We start from the raw sequence: 22,347 nt of genomic DNA, 5'->3' as shown, positions 1-22,347 counted from the left end.
AAAATTGGCTCAAAACGCCGATTGACACGGCTCTACCAGTTCCCCAAGTATTGTGTAAAAAGAAAAACATTTCGCGAAGATGTTGAATTTTCGAATTTTGTTTTCATCGTCCTGCTCAAACCTGGAGCCCCTACTGGCAACATTGAAGTGTGACGACATAAATGGTACAAAGTGGGCAGTAAGCCATGTTCCCAACTGATTACAAGACATTCGATGGTGGGAAAAGAATGCTTGGTAGCTGATTCACTGAGAAGCACTCAGAAAACACTCGACATATGCTACCTGCGCGACCTGAAAGTTTGTACCATTTGAGACGTCACACCACTGTAGAGCGCGCGAAAATTTGAATGGTGGTTGTGGCATCATACTCATCTACGGTTTCCTCAATTGCTATTTTGAATTTCGAGAAAATAAATAGCATACCGTGAAGAAGAGTTTGGGTAGTAAGAAAATACAATTTGTTTGGGTGGCTCAAAAAACAGCCGGAGTACTCCTGTTGAGCGTAATTCCAAATACCCTTTCTGAACCTAATACAGGGAGGGCGGTGTCGGTGTCCTCATTGTCACTTGTGTCGTTCAAGCTCATCTTCCCAAGGAATTCCTGAATAGGGTGACCACCCGTCCCGCGACTCGCGGGACTGTCCCGCATTGAGGGCTCGTGTCCCGCGTCCCGCGAGAAATTCCCGAATCTTCAAAATGTCCCGCATTTCACACTGTCGTAAAATTCGCTCTGCAACTCATGGTGCTGACAAACAACGGGGCACGGGGAAGCGCGGAGTTCACATGGTAACCGTGTGAATCGAAATGGTACGCCATTTGCTATCCAAACATTGCGGGAAGCGACCGTCGTTTTTGCAGGAGACCCGACGCGCATACTCCGTTGTGCCCCTCCCCTTAGTGGCAAAATATTGCAAGAGAAAATTACTCGTTTATTGGTATTGTTTTTATATCGCTGTATCAACGTGAAAGGGTTGCTGTGGATATTTGTTTGAAGACAGTTACACAAGGAAAAAAGAAAAAGAACAATGTTGAAAATTGGTGTAGGATTATGTTGATAAAAGTAAGCGTTGGCAGGAAACAATAACTCAAAAAAGATTTACTGTTTCTTAATTTCATTTGATGCATTGAGTGCTGCTGCAGTTGCTTTTTGTGCTTTCAACTTCGACACATTTAATAACATATTTGGCATAAAAAATATATCACTGGGAGTGAAAACTATTGTAGCTTAAGTGCTGCAGTACAATCACGGAATATTAAATGTGTTAACAGAACCTCGGTTCAGGTGTGCGTGTTCATAATTTTCTCTACCCCCCTCGATCCCCCCTCCCCCCCCCACCCCCCCACCCCCCCTGGCCCTGCGTGTCCCGCATTTCGCTAGCAGGTAGGTGGTCACCCTATTCCTGAAGCGTGTGGGTATGCGCGAGGGAGCGTAATCACGTGGCAAAAGTGTGGCGGGCCCAACGAGCACGTAGCTTGCACACCACTGTCAGCTTAGGGGTGAATGGGGTGAGGGAAGCAATTTTTGTCCGAGTTTTGACCGACGGGCTAATCTTCTAGGGGGAGAATGGGCCACACGAACACGACACGCACGTCTGATCTCACACATGAAACGCTCGTCACCCCGCGGATATTTCGAACGGCTCGGTTGTAACGCGTTGACTAGGACCCCTTGCCGTTGACTAATGGCAGTGAAATAACATCGAGGGACTTTAGCGTTGCGTTGACGCCACCACAACGCCACCAACGGCAAAGCTCATAACCACGCAAAGCCTTGCTACGTCACGAATGCGGGGAATCTTTTTGTTTTTTTATTGTTTGCGCCGGATGTCCCATGACGCATCGCGCTCTCCGTTCGCTTCTCTTCGAGCTATAGAGATCACATGCTTGCTTGAGTGCACCGTTTCGGTTCAAAATACAAACGTGCGATTATCATTTACGGTTATTATCCGTCATGCTTGACTCATTTCTGAACGAAATTTGTACATTGCAACTTTCGTTTCCGTACCCCTTTAAAAAGCTACTGAAACGCTCCATGCGAAGTGCAGATGTCCCGGTTTGGTGTACCTCGAAATAACACAGTTAAACCCAGATGTGTTATTAATTAACCTGAACACCGCATGTGAAATACAGAAGCGGTGTTCAGGAAACGGTAAACATGTTCAAACTCTAGCCGCCGCGGGAAACAACAACGCGTGTTTAACTTGTACCCTACAGTAAAGATGGTGAGGCCGATGCTTTATCCCTGCTCTCATTTCTGTGAATGACGCACAGAAGGTACGGTCGTGCGCGTGTGCCTTACATTCCAACGCTATGTATTTCAATACGCATATCTGCTCGGATCGTCGTCCGGCCAACGCTGATAAACCCAGTCGCCCCGTAGCACTGTTGGCACTGTGGCCTGTGGCCCTGTCAGTCCGGCAACCTGCGGCAACAGGCCGTTTTCCGCGTATAGGCCGCGAACGAATTTTAACTTTTATGCCAAATTCAGAAGTCATAACTCAGCACTAAACGAGGCTAAGTTTTTTACATGTTTCCAACCGAAACATGTCAATATTCTTTCACGAGTAAGTGAAATTCTGAGTTTTCGACGATCTCTGGGTTCTTTAGATCGGGGGAATATCACCTGGCAACATTGTAACTGCCGTTATTTTTCGTTTGTGTGTGTTTTCTTTTGACTAGCGGCGGACTGTTTTGGGCAGTCGTGTTGTGTGTTTGCATACAGTTCGTTTATCAGCCCCAGTGACCTTTTTTTCCCCCGGTGAGCTCGGTGTGCTGAGTAATCGGATGTCTTTCTAGCTTACCTGTGTGATCGCACCGTGGGTGCGGACTTCGACGATAACGAGGCATGGCTGACAACTCGCAGACAAGCCGAAAACTGCACCGCGGCGTCTCCACCAAATCGGAAACCGAAGTGGTGGAGTTAGAGCGGGTAAGCGCGAAGTTTTCAAACCGTTAAATTCAAAATTACCTTTATTCCGCCCCATTTTTACGAGGCCAGACGCTCGTGGAGGATACGAGACGTCGTAATTAACCGTTACTTGGTGGCCTAAATTCTCGTATGACGTCTTGCTTGTGTCTTAGAACCATCCATGCTACAACTTACGAGCTGTCGAGTTTATTACTGATATTTTTTTCTCTCCTCTCTTATAGCTCTGGCGATCAGTCTTCGAAAAGGTGGGTCACTTTCCTACTTTAAACTTTTAAATGCCTATAGAAAGCTTTATTTATTTATTTTTTTTTTTTTATTTAAATTGAACTATACATTTTGTTGGTTTGCATGTCTTTTATACCTTTTACATGACGAGATTTTTGTTTGGGCCAGGGGGTTAAATTGCAACAGTATATAGTATATATACTATATATATATAGTATATATATTATAAATAATTAAGGTCATTGCATTTGTATTTAGAAAGTTGATCATAACCGATAAACTTCACATGCTACAGAAGATCCTATGCTCATGCAATAACAACGAGCTCAGCAGCACTGCATGCAAGGCAAAGCTTACTTTCATGAACTAATATTAGGAAACTTGATGAAAGATAAAAAAAAAAAAGTCAAATTGGACGTTTTAGTGATTTATACAGCATAAGGTTGGTCTGCCAGTAGGGGCGACATTGGTTTACACTGTAGACGACCAATTTTGCCAGTGCAGTACGACTGCTAGCCTGGGGTCTTTAACGTGCTCACGCAGTAGTGATACACAACCGCACGCCGGTATGATGCTCATCCAGATCGAAACGGGCAGGGGTGGGGCTCGAACCCAGGATCCCTGGGCTCTGCAGCACGAGCTTTCGCTCCACGCGCGTCGAGCTGGGTGTGCGCTTCAGCCCACTCGGCCACCGATCCCCCTATTGATGAAAGATGTTGCATTATTTGCTTAGGCAACCTTTAGCTATGTTTTGCATAAATGAACAGAAGCTTCCACTGTGGTAAGGAGCTTAGCTAATGCGGAGAGCAAGTTGTCTGCTTCTTGCGCAGGGTTGTGGTGGCGTCAAAAAGAAAGCTCAGCTCTGATTGGCTCTAAATGAAGGATAGTGGGTAGACCTTAAAGCTGCCTTGAGGTTTACCTACTATCCTTCATTCAGAACCAATTAGAGCTTGGCGTTCTGACGTTACCACAACCCCTTGCAAAAGAAGCAGACGACCTTGCACTACGCATAAAATGCGAACAGTGCAGCCTGTGGCCTTCGATACAGGCTATGCGACCTAAGGGCAACTATACGCATTTCCACCTCAAGAGAAAAGGAAGTTTTGCTCCTTGTTCATGCGCCGCGCGAAGTAGCTCTTACAAGATTTGGTTGTGAGGGGAGAAGCGATGCTTTTGGTGTTTGAAGCGTGTGCGTCTAGGTAAGGTAGCATACATCTAATCTAAAATGCACCTACATATATCTTAATTATCTACATAAAGGGGTAAATTAGTAATGCTACGCAAGGAGCCGGACTTTTTTTTACTATGTTCTTGAGGTGAAAATAAGTATAGGAACTGATAAAACTGCGAAATGAAGAGAGGGTCTGTGAGAGTGTACAGTCGGCACGGAATGAAACGGGAACATGGAGCGCATAGTTTTCGACCCACGCTGAGTCACCTAGAGACGCAACACCGAAGGTTTGGATGCACTAAGCAAGAGTCTAACACATCGAAAGAGGAGCCATCTTCTTGCAGCTCCCATCTGGTTCAGTTGGTGCAGCAACTAGCGAAAACCCTGCACCCACTGTTCGCGTTTCATTCCGTGCCGACTGTACACATCGGACTAGGTGTGCACCATCACAGCCCCTTTTGACCCCATAGTTTCATCAGTTAAGAGTTGAGCTTGTTGGTACATACTTGTAAATATATCACCTTGAACTTTAAAATTATACTTGAACCCAAAAAAAGAAAGGACAGCTGTTTGTCCTCTGCTGTCCTTTCTTTCTTTGTGTTCAAGTATAATTCTAAAGTTCAAGCTGATATATTTACAAGTTTCATCAGATTCTAGCGGCCTCGAAGTAGCACAGCATGTATCGAAGGACACGCGCTCCGCTGTTCGCATTTTATTCGTCGTCATAGTACATGAGCGTGCAAGACAGGACACACCTCCATGAAGTAATAGGAGCCTTAACCACAAGTATGGTGTTAGTTACCAGGCAACCTAAAACTATGTGCTACATAAATGAATGTAGGCTTGTACTGGGATATTGAGTGTAACAGTGTGGCAAACAAGCATGCATAGCAGAACATATCCTTAATAGACGCTTTCTGAAATTGAGTCTGGCCACCTCAACAATTATTATCAGCTCTCCCTTGAAGAGGGGGGGGAAGGGGGGGGGGGGGGGTGATTGTTTAGTTTTTCTGTCTCATCCCTCAAAGGTCATCCTAATGATATCCCACACCGCCTGTTTATTGTTACAAAATTTCAGAGGGTAAGCAAATTGGCTTAGAAGTACGAAGGGAGAAATCATACTTTTGGTTCTTCATATCTAGGCTAGGTGGTGCAAGCTACTGCCCGTTATAAAGGGCACAGCCATTAGCATCAATTCATTCATCCGTCCATCTATCCATCCATCCTAAGGGTATATATCATCCGTACATGGTATTGGCTGCCTTTTGATGGCTGATGAAGGAAGAATTTGAAGACGGGCACTGATGCAGAGCCTGAACGTTCCAGACATTAGTTTGCTGTATTGTTCTATGCCAGCTTGACGAGACTGGTAAGCTTCTCTGCGCTGCACATTTGAGGGTGTTATGGGGATCCTTGAAATGCTCGGCCCATACAGCTCATGAGAAGAAAATCTGGTGATATTATAGAGAGATTCAAATTAGTGCCTTGTACCCTGTGATAGTTTTCTTGACACCATTGAAACTGAAACGAAGAGAGGAAAAAAGAACTGCAGAGCGGAGAACATCATAACTTTCATACTTTTGCCATTGCCAAATCGATGCTAGATTTTGACTGATGTGAGCACGCAAAAGTATTGATGGCACTGAATTTCTGAATGGGTCTATAGTCACTGTCAGGACGAGGACGGCAAGGTGCCTCTTTCGAATTCCCGGCCCACTGCACATGTTTGTCGCCTTTCTCTGTGTTTTGGCTGCACGTGCACGCTGGAGGGCAGGCATCTGAAACTTTTCTGCCATTGTCATCTTGTCAGTGAGTATGGAACCGTATGACAAACATGATCACAGCAACGATATTAGTCAGTTTCGTGAACCTGAGGTTTCTGTCGCGTGTTCATCGCCTCTAGTACGACCACGACGACGATGGGCAAATACCGCTCGACGAGATCCTCCAGCTGCTGCACGAGCACAACCAGGAGCTGGAGCACGACATGCCACCGAGCGTCCTCCAGGAAATCGTTGAGCGAGCAGACTGGGACTCTAACCGGATGCTCTCCTTCGAAGAGTTCACCAGGATGGTGAGTATTTACTATTTGGAAAGTTTTTAAAAGGGTCCCTGCAACGATGCTTGAGCTTTTGGCCACCTTCTGGTCTCTTCTATGGTTGTTTGGGAAACCTAGGGGACAAGGGGTAGGTGCATTTCAAATTCGTATACCCACATTCCAATTTTTTTCTTGGTTATCTGGCACCACCCTGAAACGTTAATACCTTGGTTGTGAACGGTCCTTTACGTGGGACAGAATTGAACCATCAAGGTAAAACATTTAACAAGAGGTCTGGGTTAAACATGTGAAAACAGGCCATGACCAGAAATACTTCTCAAATATTTAGAGTTTTGTGTCGTAATTGAGCATGACTGAGGAAAAGAGAGGTGGGCAGTCTCGGCCGACGATTTTCGCACGTGTGTCCTTGTGTTTCTAATCGTAAAAGAAAGAGTGAATAGTACCCTCTATCCTCGTGCTTCCCCCAGTCTGATTTTAATACACGTAGTCAACCCACTGAAATATGGGCCTTCACAAGCGATCGCCTGTGCGACAAACGTGATGAAGCTTCGCCTCCGCAGTTGTTTGCTCTTCGACGGTGATGGTGGTAGAAACTAGACGACATCTTGTTTGTTGGAGCGCATCCGGTACTGGTTCATGGACAAAAAACAACGTAATCCTCGAGGTATTCCCTCTCTCTTTCTCGGAGGCCAAGTCCTCGTTCGTTAAGAAACAATTTATTTTTTGTTTATTTATTTTAACCCTAAAGGCCCTTTCGGACATTACATAAGGGGAACGTGATACAGGGGTTGGTACAACTGAACCAAATGGCTGATATATTATCTGCCAGATATGTTTGATGAGGGTGCCAGATGATTGATGCATAATCAAGTAGAGATCTGACAAGGGCAGTGTAGGCAAGAAGTTTTGTATCTGAGTTTACTTGAAACAGTGTTCGTTTGAGAAAGCCAAGAATTTGCGACGTCTTGTTAGCAATGTGAGATGAACACGAAGATATTTAAAGTATGAGACACTTCCAACGGCGTCGCTACCATTGAAGTATGTGTAATAAGTGAGATGTCGTTTCGAGGTGAGGGTTATAGCTTTTGTTTTGTGTGCATTTATTTTCATCAGTCACGTGTCACACCAGTTTGAAACTGTGTCTAAGTCATCTTGTAAAATTGTACTATAGTAAGTGTCCATAGGGGGACGGTAGATGACGCAATCATCCGCAAAGAGACGAGCGCAAGATTTTATGTTAGAGTAAAGATCATTGATGTACATAAGAAAAAGCACAGGACCCAGTACAGACCCCTGCGGGACACCTGACGTCACGGGGAGAGGGGAGGAGAGGTATTTGCTAATCACAACTGAGTGGCGTCTGTTAGTCAAAAAGTTTTAATCCATTTAACAACACCTGTGCATAAGTTTAGTTTAGTCAGCTTATATATCGACCGGTTATGTGGTATGCGATTAAATGCTTTCGCGAAGTCAATTAAAATGGCATCGACGTGTCTGAACAGGTGAACACAATGATGGTCATTTAACAACTCAGAGCTGTGTCTCACGTGAACGTCCATGCAGAAAGCTGTGATAGTTAATAAAAAGAAGTTGATTGGTAGTTAGGTGGGTCATGATTTGCGACGATATAATGTGTTCTAGAAGTTTACATGAAACACAGGTGAATGAGATGGGTCTGTAGTTGTTAAAGGAATTTTTATCCCCCGTCTTAAATATAGGAACAACATATGGGCCTATTTCCAATCGTCTGGTAATTTACCCATGGAGAGGGATTGTTGGAACAGCCTTCCCAGAAGAGCGCCAGGAATTGATTTGGTTAGCTTTAATAACTTTGTGGATATGCCATCCTGGCCAGGACTAGAGTTAGTGGGCAATCGGTCACCGGCACGTATAACCCCATAGGTAGAAATTACAATATCTTCCATAATGCTTTCAACTGACATTTCTGATATATTCGAATCTGAAAGAACATCCTCATCAGTGAAAGCAGTGCTGAAAAACTCGTTGAACTGGTCGGCCAACTGAGATTCACCAAGTAAGGTGTCACCAGAACCCAAGCACGGAAGCACACTTGCAGGGTGGGTTTACAACCCTCCAAAAATCTGAAAGTCTCGGAAAAAGTAAGACAGACGTCGCCAGGAGTAGCAGACGACGCCGGCGTCTGGCGTTTGAATGCTGACCCTGATGCCACTGCTCCCTCTGCTCGAGGAGCAGGCGACGGTCTTGCTTGCTCCGATTGGGGGGATGCAGCGAGTAGAGGCAAAGGCAACTATCCTTTGCGTCTACACACTCTCCTTCCGATCGTAGCTCAGCACTTTGATGTCGGCACACCTGCTGTGCAAGAAGCATACTAACTCGGTTGCTGCACGCTCTGTAGGTCCATGCGCACGAACTTGGGGAGCACCGTCCAAGGTTCCAGCGCCTGGTCCACTACGCCGCCATGGCCGTCGTTCCAAGCCGTCAGCGGGCAACGGTGGTTCGCAAGTACCTGGACGAGTACAGCTGCAAGCCCCCGCCAATGTTCATCCTGCTGATCAGCCTCCTGGAGGTTGGTACAGCACTCCTTCTTTTGGCGTTACCAGATACTCTGCACTCTGGATCTGGTAATAGTGTCCAGATACTCTGGACACTCTGCACAAGCACAAGTGCTCTGGGGGCGACAGGCTTTCAGTCCAAACACCAAGTCGAGAGGTGGCGCTAGCGGACGTGACGATATGACCAGGAGTCTTTGGAGCTTTTGCAATCGGGAAAAGTTGTATTGACATGTTTTATGCCCTTAAACGCCAAATATGGCAGGCCATTGGCAGTGCCGTACACACCGCCCACCAGGTTTTCGTCACAGGAGCTAGCACAATCTCTCTGTTCGTCATCTTGCTCTAATGGTTCCGTCTCCCGCAAACGTGGAAAGTGACCAGTGCATTCCGTAGTAGTCGGAACATAAGCGCTGTATAAAGAAAAGGGCCCGTGTTTTGAAGTTTTGAAACATCTGGTCGAATGTGAGAATTGTATACATACCGTTGTGGACTTTGACATCAGTGGAAGAAAGGGAAAAAGATGACCACGAACGTTTGATAAAAGAATCACTCTCAACACTAAGTCACGGAAATGCTGTTAATAAACCTTCGTTTGGTTTGGACCACAAACTTCAGCGGTTTCTTAGGCTTTTAGAAGTGCTGTCCTTGAAGTGTCTTCAAGTTTCTGGGAAGAAAAGTTGTTATGTTCGTTTTGGGTCGGGGTAACAGGGTTCAAAGATAAGAGAAGATAGATGTCGCGGAGGCCGTCATTGCCCTGCTAACTGTTTGGAATGTACATTTGTGGAAAGAGGGGTTCTTGGGGGGTTTTCTCTTCCCCCTTTCCATTCATTTTTTTTTTTTTCCTATTTAATTAGGTTTTAGAAAATAAAATTGCTTTGTTTGAGACTTTTGAGTGTGTGTGTCGTTACCTGCAGTCTCGGTTTTTTTTTAATCATGTGAAAGATGGTACTTGGTTCTATTGTGTGAGGAACTTGGGAAAAGTCTACTTTTCAGTGGAATCTTAACGAGCTCAGCAACTGCCCTTCTCTGTTCCAGGTGGCTACTTTCATCTACTACTGTGTGGTGCTCCACGAGTTCTCGGCCACGGGTCCCGTCCCAATGGACAGCGTCTTTATCTACAACCCCAAGAGGAGGAAAGAGGCGTGGCGCTACCTCACCTACATGCTCACCCACGCCGGGTAAGATCGGTATTCGTTTGTGTTGCCACTGCCACCGCAGTGTCGGTACAACTACGGTCACCGACAGAGCACTTCCCGGGGCGTGTCTTTCGAATGCCCGGCTTCCAGAGCACGTTTCGTGCCTTCCGCCACGCTTTGGCTGCGTCGCGCACTCGAGGCACACGAGACGCTAAAGTGTTGGTGGAGGTAGAGAGCTCGCGCCGGAGGTCAGACAAGCAAGCAAAAAGCGCCGAAAAAATACAGGGACACAGACGAAGGGAAACAGGACAAGGCGCACTCTCAACTGATGTTTATGAGGTCAGACAACCAAAGCTCCTCCCTGCCGTCCTCACCTTGGCGGCGAACGCAGGATTGCTCGAGAACCACTCTTGGAGCATCGGCACCCTCTTCCCCCTTTGTCCAAACCCGACATTCGTTTCTGTGTGTGCAGCATGTAGGCCCCACCTTTTTATTGTATTGGGCTCGGCTCTGTTGGCGACGAGCATTCTTCTAACGTCCTGTTTTTTGTGTTAGTATAAGGCCCGTGTTAGGAAGTTTCAGTAATGCCATTTCGCCTCGTTGTGGAGTATAGCTCGTTTAGCGGCACTAGGTGTGACCTGGCTGATGTCGAGACACCTATTTCACGTGCCGTCCCAACAGTGGCACACAGGTAGATGCGTGAACTAAAAGTGAAACTTCACCAAACAGCCACACTTTTTTGTTAGCGGGCGACACAAATCGTAGCACCTCGAAAGGCTGCGACTCGCTAAAAAGAAAATTGATGCGGCATTGATTTAGCATCAATACATTGTTGAATAAATGATTTTAAAGTTGTGATGTGTTTTCCCGCCAAATTTAGTGGAGAAACTGAATTGGTGCGTAGGTCACGTGACGTCAATCTTTCCGCTAAATATAGCGGGGAACTTGAATTTGTCTGTAGGTCCCGTGACGTCAGGTCACATGACATCAATTTTCCCGCCAAATTTAGCGGGGAAACTGAATTGGTGCATAGGTCGTACGACGTCAATTTTTCCGCTGAATTTAGCGGGGAATAATCCGGATTCTTGGACGAGTTGGTACTGAAACTTTGCGAACATGATAGCGCTTCAAGACAGGGACGAGAGTAAGAGTGAGACAACACAATGCGCTAAATTGTGTTGTCTCGCTGTTTAATCCGGATTAAACAGTTGAAGTTAGCACATTGTGTTGTCTCGTCCTTACTCTCGTCCCTATCTTGAAGTGCTATCATCAGTGCTTGAAGTCTCCCGTAAGTTCAGGGAGGTTTCTACAAGAAGGTAGAAAGGGGGGGTGGGGGGTTCTGACGAAATGTATTAGATGCACATAAAATAAAACCAACTGCTGACTCTGTCTCCGCCGTCCCTGCAACCCTCAAATTGCTAATCCCCAAATGTCACATTCCTGAAAACAAGCTGTTTTATTGCAAGATATGATTTTGATTTCACTAATGCTGGGGCTGTGGAGGAGGGTCCCAGACCATCCGTTAAAATTAGTGGGGGGTCGAGACCCCCTGAGACCCCCCAGACTTTAAGCCCTGGCCTATCATGTTCTCAAAGTGAGTGGGGAAGCTGAATTGTTGCATAGGTCACGTGACTTTAATTTTTTCCGCTAAATTTAGTAGAGAAATTTGCGGCGTTTGCTCTGACGCCGTCGAAAAACCGGGCAGCGGGCCACTAACAGCTGTCGATGTAAAAGATACCTAGATAGTGATCTACAGTAATCAGGTAGTTTACTTGAAACTCTATTAACCGTTTTTGCGGGACACAGTTTCCTCATGAAAAACATTCGAAGGCCACCATAATTGGATTACGATTTGGGCATCTTATCGTTACCACTGATGCTGTCTCGAGGGAGAGATGGCTTTCTGCAACACGTTGTTAAGGTATGCAGAAAACAGCCTAAATGTCTTTTTGTTCACTTCCAGTATGTCACATTGCAAAGCATCCTAACATTGTGTCGATTGCAGGGCCTACCACATCTTCTTCAACCTGTTGATTCAGCTACTGCTGGGAGTTCCACTTGAAATGGTGCACAAGTGGTGGCGAGTGTTGCTGGTCTACATTGCCGGGGTGGTGGCTGGTGAGTTTTTGCACCACTTTGAACCCAGGTGTTTCATTGTAACAAGCTGGGAAGCATGGGAGGTGGTCTGATGCTTTATAAGTTTGGGAAGTCTCAGATCTTACAAGTGGTCCCCCTGGTTCCACATGTTCTTCTATGTTCTACCTCACTCTTTTTCCTTCTTTCAACAGTATCTTTCAGCACAGAGTAAGCATTTACTTGCAACAGTCGTTAGTTGCATTCTAATAAATTTGCTCTTTCATATGTAAATATTTATACCCTTTTTTTATTTTTTTAAAATTCAGCACTACTTTTTTTTAGCTTTAATGTGCAATGATATCATGGTGTATAAAAAAAAAAAAAAAGGCAGTTTATTGATTTTCTTGACTTGAATTCTTCTAATAAATTTCACATGCTTTCACGTGAATGGTTTAACAAATACTATCTAAACCTTATGCATACCTGACATCAAATGAATTTGGCTGTTCTAAGCTCGCACTGAAGGAAGCAAAACTTTTTCATGAATCTTCTGGTTTACCACGAGGTGTCATTCCTTCCTAATGATGATGATGATGATGGTGCAAAAATTTGCATAATACTATGTAGTATTTCACTCAACCATGTGAGATTAATTATTTTTAAGGTAGCTAAGCACATTTTGCTGCCTGTCATTTTGTGAATTTTGCTTCATGACAAGTCTCATTGTTCACTTGAAATGCCATGCTTCATCTGTATATGGGTGTTTGTACTTTCTTTTGTTGTTGTCTCTTTGCTGCTGACAGTAAGTGACAGAAATAAGTATAACTGAGCTGTGAAACTTCATGGTAGTGACTTGAGACAACAGCAATGGCCATGTTTCTCTTAAGTGGGACTCAAGCGTGCAGTCTTGTACCGTAGGAGCGGTGTTAGAACGTGCTTTGTTGCTTCGAGCCTTTCAGAGGCTCTGGCAAATGTGTGCCGGCCCATTTTGTTTTCGAAGGCTCCCTGGGGTCATCGGTGTCAGATCCTAAAGTCTTTCTGGCTGGTGCATCCGGTGGGGTCTACGCTCTCATCGCAGCCCACCTGGCCACTGTCATCTTGGTGAGGAAATTGCAGTACTGCCATCTTCATGTCAGAAATAACTCTGATACCGTAATTATGCTTATAACGGCCACAGGTATTTTTTTGTGATTTCGGGCGAAAACTAAGGGTGCGGCCATTACACGAAGAAAAATGAAAAAAGCTTTTGGAAATCTCTTTTTTTTTTCCGCCAAAAGTTTTACTATTTGCCTTCATTAAATGGAAGTACTTGCACGCTTTGGTAGAACTAGAAAACATTTATGGGTATTGCATAGACAGGCGTGCAAAGTCCTTTTCACTAGTCCGTAGTAGATCACTCATCTTCGGAACTTGTCTCGGCGTCGTCGACACCGAAGTTTCGCCCAGCTGCTCTTGCTGTTGCCTTGAGCAAAGGCAATACCTTTGAGGTTAAAGCCGTCCGTGTAACTCGTGTACTTCCCCATCCAGAAGCCTCAAGTGGGTGACAGCGGGAAACCGGGGATACTCACAAACACAAAGAGATGCACTGCGTCTGGTTCGAGATTATTCGAGATGAAGCGAGAAGTGCAAACAGACAGGACAGAGTGCCTCTATGTTGTTGGCTGCCGCAGCCGGGTGGGCTTTTTTGTTTACAGTTAGGGGTGCGGCTATTACACGAGTGGGGCCATTACACGCATATACTATACGGTATCTTGCTTTTTAACCCGTTGACCTTCTGGGTTGTTTTTTCCCCCCCCAGAGATGCTTCCCATTGGCTGGGTTTTGTTTTCAAAGGTGTAGTATAAAGAAAGGGTCAATGCACATACGTTTTCCTAATTATCTGGTGGGAGCACGTGTAGTGCTTGCTAGCTGTCCAGGTTTAGAAGCATCAAATGAAAATTTTGAAGGCGAAAAGTTGTCACCTTTCTTCCATTCGGTTTCATTTTGGCGTGTTTGCTTCTGTTATATTCCGGTGGTTTGAAATTCCAAACTGGTGGTCCTTTACAGAGGTTCTCCATCGGAGGGTAAACTCTCATCCTCTGAATTCATTTGTGAGAAGCGTGAAACGTCTGAATCAAAAGGGCCGGCACTAATAGGCGGGCACTTTCAAATATTTAATCACCGCCGTGCATGTACGCCGACAACCATCGGACGGTTAATTTAAATTCTGTCTGGTATTTTTTTCTTTATTCCACTTGAGTGTATTTTACAGTGATATGGTAGCCAGGCTGTGCCCGGGGGAGATTCCGCATCTTCCATATTCTGTTTCAGCATAGCTTGGCTAAGAGAGAAAGCTTTATGTGGCCCCTATACTCCATATTGGACCTTTTTCGCGTAAAGACGACACCAAGTGGCAAAAGCTGAAAGTATTAGTGGCGTCTGGGCGTTGCACTACCTCTTCGGCCCCATCCGTAACTTATCTGAGCCACGGAGGAGGCAGGAGAGTGGGCGCAAGTCCCCCTCCAGAGCGCCAAGTGTAGTCCAAGTTTTCGCCGCTGCGCGAGGAGGGCCTGTGCATGCGTGAACTTTTTTTGAAAGTAATCGATTAGATAGACAAAGTGTTGCATTTGACAACTCTCCACCGGAGTGCTGTCTGGTGATGCAATGTCATGTGCCCTACTCCATCACTCCGATTTGTTCACTGGAATTGTAACCCCCGCTTGCCCTTCCCTGCACACAGGGTGTTCCACGTAACTTAATTTAGCCAAGGTTTAAAAGTATTTCGGTGCATTTTAGGAAGGCAAAATCAAAGGAATAACTATGTTTATTGTTTGGAGCAAGTCGGGCTATTTTTCATACTTTGCCCAATTAACTAATTATTTAAGAACAATGAATTAACTTTTGAAATATTCAATTTCGAGCAAAAGTTTCAGTGACAAGGTTGTAGAGCGTCCTCAAGAACATCCAATTCAGTGGCTTTTATTATGAAACCTCTAACACTGTTTATTTTTCTGGGCTTCAAAAAAAGCCCGCAAATTACAAAAAAAAACACGTGATTTTGCACTTGGGAGCCTTGTATTGCAGCGTTCTCAACCGTGTCTTGAATAAACTAGGCCCGCAGGCTGAGAGAACACTGTTGACAGGGCGCTGTTGAAATATTCGCGTTTTTTCACTTTTTCTTTTTTTTTCATAATTCGCTTTTCAGCGCCTTTAAAAATGAATTGCATTAGAGGTTTCTCGATGGAAATTATTGAATTCAATGTTTCTGAGGACGCTCTACAACTTTGTCATTGAAACATTTTTTGTCATTGAAACATTTGCTCTAAATTGAATATTTCAAAAGTATCTGAAATATTCATATTTTGTAGTTGTTTTCGGAGGACGCTATATCCTTTCTGTAGTGCTGACAAACGGGACCGGAACATTGATTGTGCTGGAACCATCGTCGTTACCATGGTTAAGCTCAGCAGGCCGTGGTAGATGTTCCTCTGCTGGCAATATCCGCTTCCATGCATGCCGCGCCTTTGAAACTTGTACTTGCTTCGAGCCATTGTGGGTCAGTCGGACCCATTTTGTCCCAACTTCTCGACCAAATGCTGTTTTGTTTTTTTTCACTCATAAAAGTAAGTAAACCAAAAATAATAAAACAATAAAAAAAATCTACAATTTCAACAATAAACCTGATTTTGACTTGCACGTCCCTTTAAAGTGCTTCTGGGTGTGCCGCATCATGTAGAACTTTGCGCTTGCTCTACACATGTTGCTTAGACACAGCTTCATTTTTGACCCTAGTTTCTTGTCTCAATGGTACCAAGAACAGTTTTGTGAGCGCACTGAAGTGGTGAGATCTCTGGCACAATGTTTGACCGAGCATCCGTCGAGTTCAGAGCAGATGCGGCGAGCGGAAAGCACATGCGCTCAAGGGCCATGGCGACGAGACACCTTTTTCTTTTTTATTCAGTTGCACCTTTTGAGTGGCGGAGACGTTGTCGGCATGGGCTACTCAGGCGCACACCAATAGAACTTTATCTAGTCGATCGTGTCGCATCTTTTACCGTGCTGTCTGTCCTCACCTAAAGAAGCCATGGTCAGGACACAACCTGCACGCGGGAAAACACGCCTGCTCTCGCTCACGGCCCAACGTTTTTGCCCTCTCCCGTCACCAGAATTTCAAAGAGATGGACATGGCCTGGATCCGCCTCTTTTGCCTGGTGGCGTTTGCGGGCACGGACGTCGGGGTGGCTGTGTACACCCGCTACACGGAGGGTGACGAGGGCCACAAAGTGAGCTACGCCGCCCACATTGCGGGTGCCCTGGCAGGCCTCCTGGTGGGGGTCACCTTCCTGCGCAACCTGGTGGTGCACCGTTGGGAGGTGGCACTGGGACGCGCTTTCCTCGCCCTCTTCCTCCTCCTCGTCCTGGCAGCCGTCCTGTTCAACGCGCTCTACGGGGAGTACTTCCCGCCATCGGTGATCTAGGCCCGTTGCTTTGAAGGCTGCTTCGGGGGCCGCGACGGCGCAGAGTTTGCCTTGGGAAGTGGGCCGCACTGGAAATGGATCGGCAGCTAGACACAGAGATGGGTGTTTCTTTGGCGCGATACTTTAGTCGGGGATAGGCTAAGAATTAAGTGGAAGCTCCGCCTCCAACAGTTTTAAAGTCTTTGCCTTTCTCCGGGCTTTTGTTGCATCTGTGACGAAGGGTTTTTAAAGGCAGAAAGCTAAAGCCCGTGCTGCCTTAGATGTGGGGCATCTACCGAATTCTTTCCCGTCACCGGCTAGTTTCTTCAAACGAGAAGTATGTTGCACTCGTTGTTGCAGGGAAGTTTGAAACAAAATATGCATAGCAGCTACGGAGCAGAAAAAGCAAGACGTCTACTGGGAGTCTGAAAAGTGCATTACGTCTTGTGTAAGTGTGCTTAGGTAGCTAGTTTGTCTTATTATTAAAACCCAGGAGCTTATTTTGTTCTTTTTTACTTGAACTTTTGAAATGAACATTTTTTTCATCATCATAGTTTAGAGATCGAAGCTGATTTTTTGTTCTAAACTTTTTATTCATTTTTTATTAGCTATATTTTGGCTGCAATTGTTGTGATATTACAAATTGTTTTCTAAAGTACACATGTATCTTTGTTTCAAGTTGTGCCTTTCTCAACGCCTAGCCGCCGAATTGTGAAATCTCTTTTTTGTGTGTCACTTCGTGCAACATGCTGTAGAAGGTGCCGCCTTCTCTCAATCAATTTGCAAGGTAGGCTTATGTTGAGATGGCCTGCAATTATGCTACCCTGCATTGGTGAAGGGCATTGCGCCAGTGTGGAGTAGCGTAACCAATATTTTTAGAGCCTTTTGAGCTTTGTGATTGTATTGTATCATTTTATAGTTATTCAGCGTGGAAAGTTAGCAAGGTGTTACGATTGTCTGAGCAGGAAGCTATTGCAGACCAAAAAATGCCAAACAATCATTGAGTAAAACTTACAGTTAGAGGAACACAAAATTAGTATTTCTGCAAAGATAGAGATAGTTTTGATACTTAATGTTTGTATGCCAACTGGTTGTATCTCTACAAGCTTTTTATAGGCTTCTTGCCATGTGTTTTGTTGGCATAGATTTGCTGTGGTTGTATTGTTGACAGTTTTGATGCTAATGTGCTCGCTTTATGGCTCCTGTCTGTTAATGCTGGTTAGAATCAAATTTTTGTCATTTTATTGGGAGACAAGTTATGATAATCTGTTAATATTTACTGTGGAGGTTACAAACAGTGTACCATTCAATTCAGACCACTATTTACAGATTCGTAGTCATAATATTTTGAGTCCACTGTACTGCATTGTCATTTTTTATGCCTTTACTTTGCATTATATTTGCATGCTGTCAAATAGAATCAAATACAATTTTGAGCAGCCTTAGAAAACAACAATCAGATCAAGTTTTCAGAAGTTATAGAAGATAAAATTCTAAGCATTAACAATTTTGCAAGGTCCCACCTCAAGTGTTTATCTGTTAGTATGCTAGAAGGCCAGGCTTAACATGTGAACCACGACAGGCACGGAATTTCTTTCGCCTCATAGGTAATAATTGTCATGTGAACAGCTTTTCAATATTTAGAAAAGATTCCCAAGAGAGGACCAGTCTTCATGATATTCATACATTTGGCAGTGTTATAAGAGAGTTGATTTGCTACTTGTCAGGGCTCTGTAATTTGGTATAGGCATCTTAGAATGCATGTGAGGAGTTTTCCTCTGTATATATGTCACTCTGTCTGTCATATTTTGGACACTTGAACATTCATTCAGTTTTTCATGATAAACATCCTTTTTATTTGCTTAACTCCTGACGAAAAAAAAAAAAAAGAAGTATAATCAACGCTTTTTTTTTTGCTTGCCTCTTAAATTTTAGGGTATACTGTAAAGCCCTTTGTTTTCGCGGCTTCTTTTTTTCGCGAATCGGTCACAGAGGACATAATCGTGGCCACTAAATTTTGCGAATTCCAGATGCCTGCATTCAAACTCTTATATCTATATTTTCGTGTGCCCTTAAATTTCGCAAATTTTTCAATTTGCGAAATTCGTGAAAACTAAGGGCTCGCAAACATTAAGAGATTTACAGTAATATTAATGTGAATTCTGGATGTATGCCTTGTTTTGGAAATGTACTTTCCTGCAAAACTGGTTAGTACTCAACATACCTCGGCAAACCTCACTCATGAGGGCCCTCACTCACCCTCACTCACCCTCATCTTCACAGGTGAGGTGAGGGTGAGTGAGTTTCTGAACCAGGAAAATTCATGAGTGTGAGGGTGAGTGAGGGCTGTGAGGGCGGTGAGGGCCGTGAGGGCTGTGAGGGCCGTGAGGGCCGTGAGGGCGGTGAGGGTCATGAGTGCGTAAGGGGCGTGAGGGCGGTGAGTGGCGTGAGGGCCATGAGTGCGTGAGTGGTGTGAGGGCGGTGAGTGCGTGAGGCCCCCTTCAGATCGAGCATCTTTCTCAGCAATTTTGGTGTTAATGGCGGGTTGTTCTCTAGCTTTCCCTAGATCGACACAAATTGCTGAGATCGGGTCCGGCTCGAAATAAGCAAGCAACTCGGAGCAATTCGAATACGTTTGAAGCGGCTGCATCCAATCAGGGACGCAAAATTTTCACGTGATACCTCGTGCCGGTGATGATGACACCGAATGACTTGGTTCTGATTTGAAATCGATCGTTTTTTTGGAAATAAACTGGTTTCAGAAAGGTGCATTAGTATTCTTAACGAGGTTTAAATGCATAAAAACACGTTTATAACGCGTAATTCTGTCTAAATAGTCCAAGAAAAATAAAATTTTATGATGACGATGGCAAATTGCAACAATTGGTTGCTGCGTGTGATCGCGGGCGGCCCGTGTTGCTGGTGTTGCGACGTAAAGTTTCTGGGCGAAATTGCCCCGTCCGAAGCTGGCCTGAGTGGCGTAAGGGCCATGAGTGCGTGAGGGGCGTGAGGGGTGTGAGGGCCGCATGGGCGGTGAGGGGCGTGACGGCGGTGAGTGGCGTGAGGGCGGTGAGGGGCGTGAGGGCGGTGAGTGGCGTGAGGGCCGTGAGGGCGGTGAGGGACGTGGGGCGGTGAGGGCCGTGAGGGCCGTGAGGGCGGTGAGTGGCGTGAGGGCGGTGAGTGGCGTGAGGGCTGTGAGGGCGGTGAGGGCCGTGACGGCCGTGAGGGCCGTGAGGGCGGTGAATGGCGTGAGGGCTATGAGTGTGTGAGGGCCGTGAGGTCGGTGAGGGCCGTGAGGGCGGTGAGGGCCGTGAGGGCGGTGAGTGGCGTGAGGGCGGTGAGTGTTGTGAGGGCCATGAGTGAGTGAGTGAGGGGCATGAGGGCCGTGAGCGCGGTGAGGGGCGTGAGGGCCGTGACGGCCGTGAGGGCGGTGAGTGCGTGAGGGCCGTGAGGTTCAGTGAGGGTGAGTGAAGGGCTGAAGGTGAGTGTGACTGTGAGGGTGAGGGTGAGTGAGGGGCTGAAGGTGAGTGTAGCTGTGAGGGTGAGGGTGAGTGAGGGGCTTAGGTGAGTGTGGCTGTGAGGGTGAGGGTGAGTGAGGGCGACCTAAAATGCCGACCTCTGGTACTCAATGGCACAAATGCCAGAAAAATTAGTGCTGGCCATAACATTGTGCAGCCTGTTTAGCCTTTGTAGTATCACCTAAATGTCTCAAGGCATCAAGGCACTTCATTTGCATTATGTTACGATCATCAGTGAACTGTGCCTGACACTTCCTGAAATACAGTTCTCATTTTAGATGAAATCCTAGACTTCATCAAATTTTTTAATGGGAACGGGGCAATGCACATTATTTTCCCTAAGTCGCTGTTAACCTACGGATTATTTTCAATATTGCCTCCAAATGATAGAACCAGAAAACTGTCTCCCTGTGGTGAAGAGCAGGCAAAAATATTAGTGTAGTGTTTGGAAGCTGGGGTACATAAAGCTCAGGCATGACAGGAAAACAATTTAGGGTGGCTACAGAGGATCAAAATTGAGCTTGTTCTTAATAAATCTGAACTAAACAAAATGATAATTGATCAATGGGTGGGGAACTTTTCAAACTCTTTCTCTGTTTGCTTCTTTTAGCTTGGCACACCTGATTTCCTGTGCCTTTATAGATGTCTTGCAAAAATTTGTAGGTTGTTATATATAGAATGATTTTGTACTTGGAAGTTTGTGCTTGTTTGAGAAATGTGTCTACAACTTTTTAATTTATGGATGATCTTTTGCATCTTTCACGAGTGTATGCATGCCTCACGGAAGCCTTGCTGTGTCTATAGAAATTCTGTGATATTGGTATATGCAGAATAATGTTGTGAAGAGAAACATTCATGCTGCTTGCATTAGTTGGAATCTTTCGTTGTGACGGCGAGATAATTTATTGCCTGTTTTATTTGTCAGTGAATGATTTTATTGTTGACTGCACAATTTTACATCACTTCTCCTACAAGGGAAGCTCAAGCTCTCAATTTTCCTGCAAAGTGTGCGCTGTGTTCCTACTTAGGTAGCATAGATGTTTAATCTGTGTATCCCTATGTTTGGAACTTCCTTGGTGTATGATAAGTGCATGCAATCTTCAGTCAATTTCAAAGTATTATCCTCAAAGTTTGGTGCTCAAGTCTTGAACTGATAGCCACAGCTATGTATGTCCTTTATGTTGGTGTAGTTGATTCTTTTCGTACCGTTGTATAATTTGCTCATACTTTGTGTAACGTGAGGTGGAGCCCTAATTTACAAGCTGCTTTCTTTCTATCCATACTACTCTATTTACTGTAACAGCTCTTGTTAGAGCAAATATGGGATTGCTGTTACTGATGACACTCCACCCGTTTTGAACTTAAGCCATCCAGTGTCACTTTTAGCATGCATTCTGATCTATGCATGCTATATATCACATCTATGTTAGATGTGATACTGTGAAAACTTTGAAATGACTATCAAATATTCACACTAACATTGTCATAATCTTGTCAAATTTACCAGTTTGATTTTTCTATACATAATGTTGCTTAATCATCCCCATGTATTCTAAAAGATTTGAAACCCAGTATCTTTGAGCATTTGTGTTGTGTTTTATCTCTGTGCTTTCAGGAATTGTTTTCAATTTGATTTGGTTGTGACATCTGTTTGTGTGTGCATTCAGGTTGTGTTCTACCTTTCAGCAATTTTTTATACCTTCAGATTCTGGTTGTGGTGTAGACAAGCTGGTCTGTCATTATATCTAGTCAGCTGACTGTCCTTTTGCACAATGGTGATTAAAATATTATTAATTTCATTGGAGTACTCTACTATGATTTGTTCTGCCATGTGGACACCTTCATTATAAAATCACATTCAGTGTGTTGGTGGTTAAAAAATTTTTTCATCCAGACCTTTAGTAACATTTCATTTGTCAACTGTTTTAGAAAAGTGACTTGATTGAATTTTTTTTTAATAAAAATGGAACGTGGCAGAAAGTTGTATCAGGGTACACTCAGAAGGGCTTTTCTTTTGTGCCGTTAGAGGACACGTTGTCGCTAAGGAACACTGCGGAACTAATTGAGATTTTGAGGGAACATTGCTTTGAGCGTCGGGTTGTTTTTTCAATGGACATAAAAAACTTGCACTATATTCCTTAGAGAAGAATCTCCTGATGGAACGGGTTAAAGACCACCTGGAGCTAAATCTTGTAAAATTCCAGTCTGGGGCGGCAGTTTCGGTTGTCAGTTTCTTAAGTATTTTAGTCTATTACTTGCAATCC

The 22,347-nt window shown here is 44.8% G+C and overlaps 1 protein-coding gene across 1 annotated transcript; it reads left to right on the top strand.

Moving 5' to 3' along the window:
* Positions 1–2,750: 2,750 nt before the first annotated feature.
* LOC8033998 (rhomboid-related protein 2) lies at positions 2,751–18,462 on the top strand. Its single transcript, XM_029981554.4, has 8 exons — positions 2,751–2,928; positions 3,150–3,173; positions 6,228–6,398; positions 8,761–8,931; positions 9,953–10,095; positions 12,059–12,171; positions 13,130–13,230; positions 16,275–18,462. Exons 1-8 carry the CDS (start codon positions 2,845–2,847, stop codon positions 16,584–16,586), a joined length of 1,119 nt encoding a protein of 372 aa, XP_029837414.3. The 5' UTR covers positions 2,751–2,844; the 3' UTR covers positions 16,587–18,462.
* The last annotated feature ends 3,885 nt before the right edge of the window (positions 18,463–22,347 follow it).

The sequence above is a fragment of the Ixodes scapularis genome, unplaced genomic scaffold, assembly GCF_016920785.2.
Source record: "Ixodes scapularis isolate PalLabHiFi unplaced genomic scaffold, ASM1692078v2 PGA_scaffold1__304_contigs__length_218370807, whole genome shotgun sequence".
NCBI lineage: Eukaryota > Metazoa > Arthropoda > Arachnida > Ixodida > Ixodidae > Ixodes > Ixodes scapularis.
Note: the sequence above shows the minus strand (reverse complement) of the source record. Positions and strands in the feature narration are given on the sequence as shown.

What these genes read in the sequence shown, in the direction of transcription:
- LOC8033998 (XM_029981554.4), top strand. Translation starts at nt 2,845, where the DNA reads ATGGCTGACAACTCGCAGACAAGCCGAAAACTGCACCGCGGCGTCTCC. An exon ending in AAGTGGTGGAGTTAGAGCGG is followed by an intron (nt 2,929 to 3,149) that starts GTAAGCGCGAAG and finishes CCTCTCTTATAG; the next exon opens with CTCTGGCGATCAGTCTTCGA. An exon ending in TCGAAGAGTTCACCAGGATG is followed by an intron (nt 6,399 to 8,760) that starts GTGAGTATTTAC and finishes CACGCTCTGTAG; the next exon opens with GTCCATGCGCACGAACTTGG.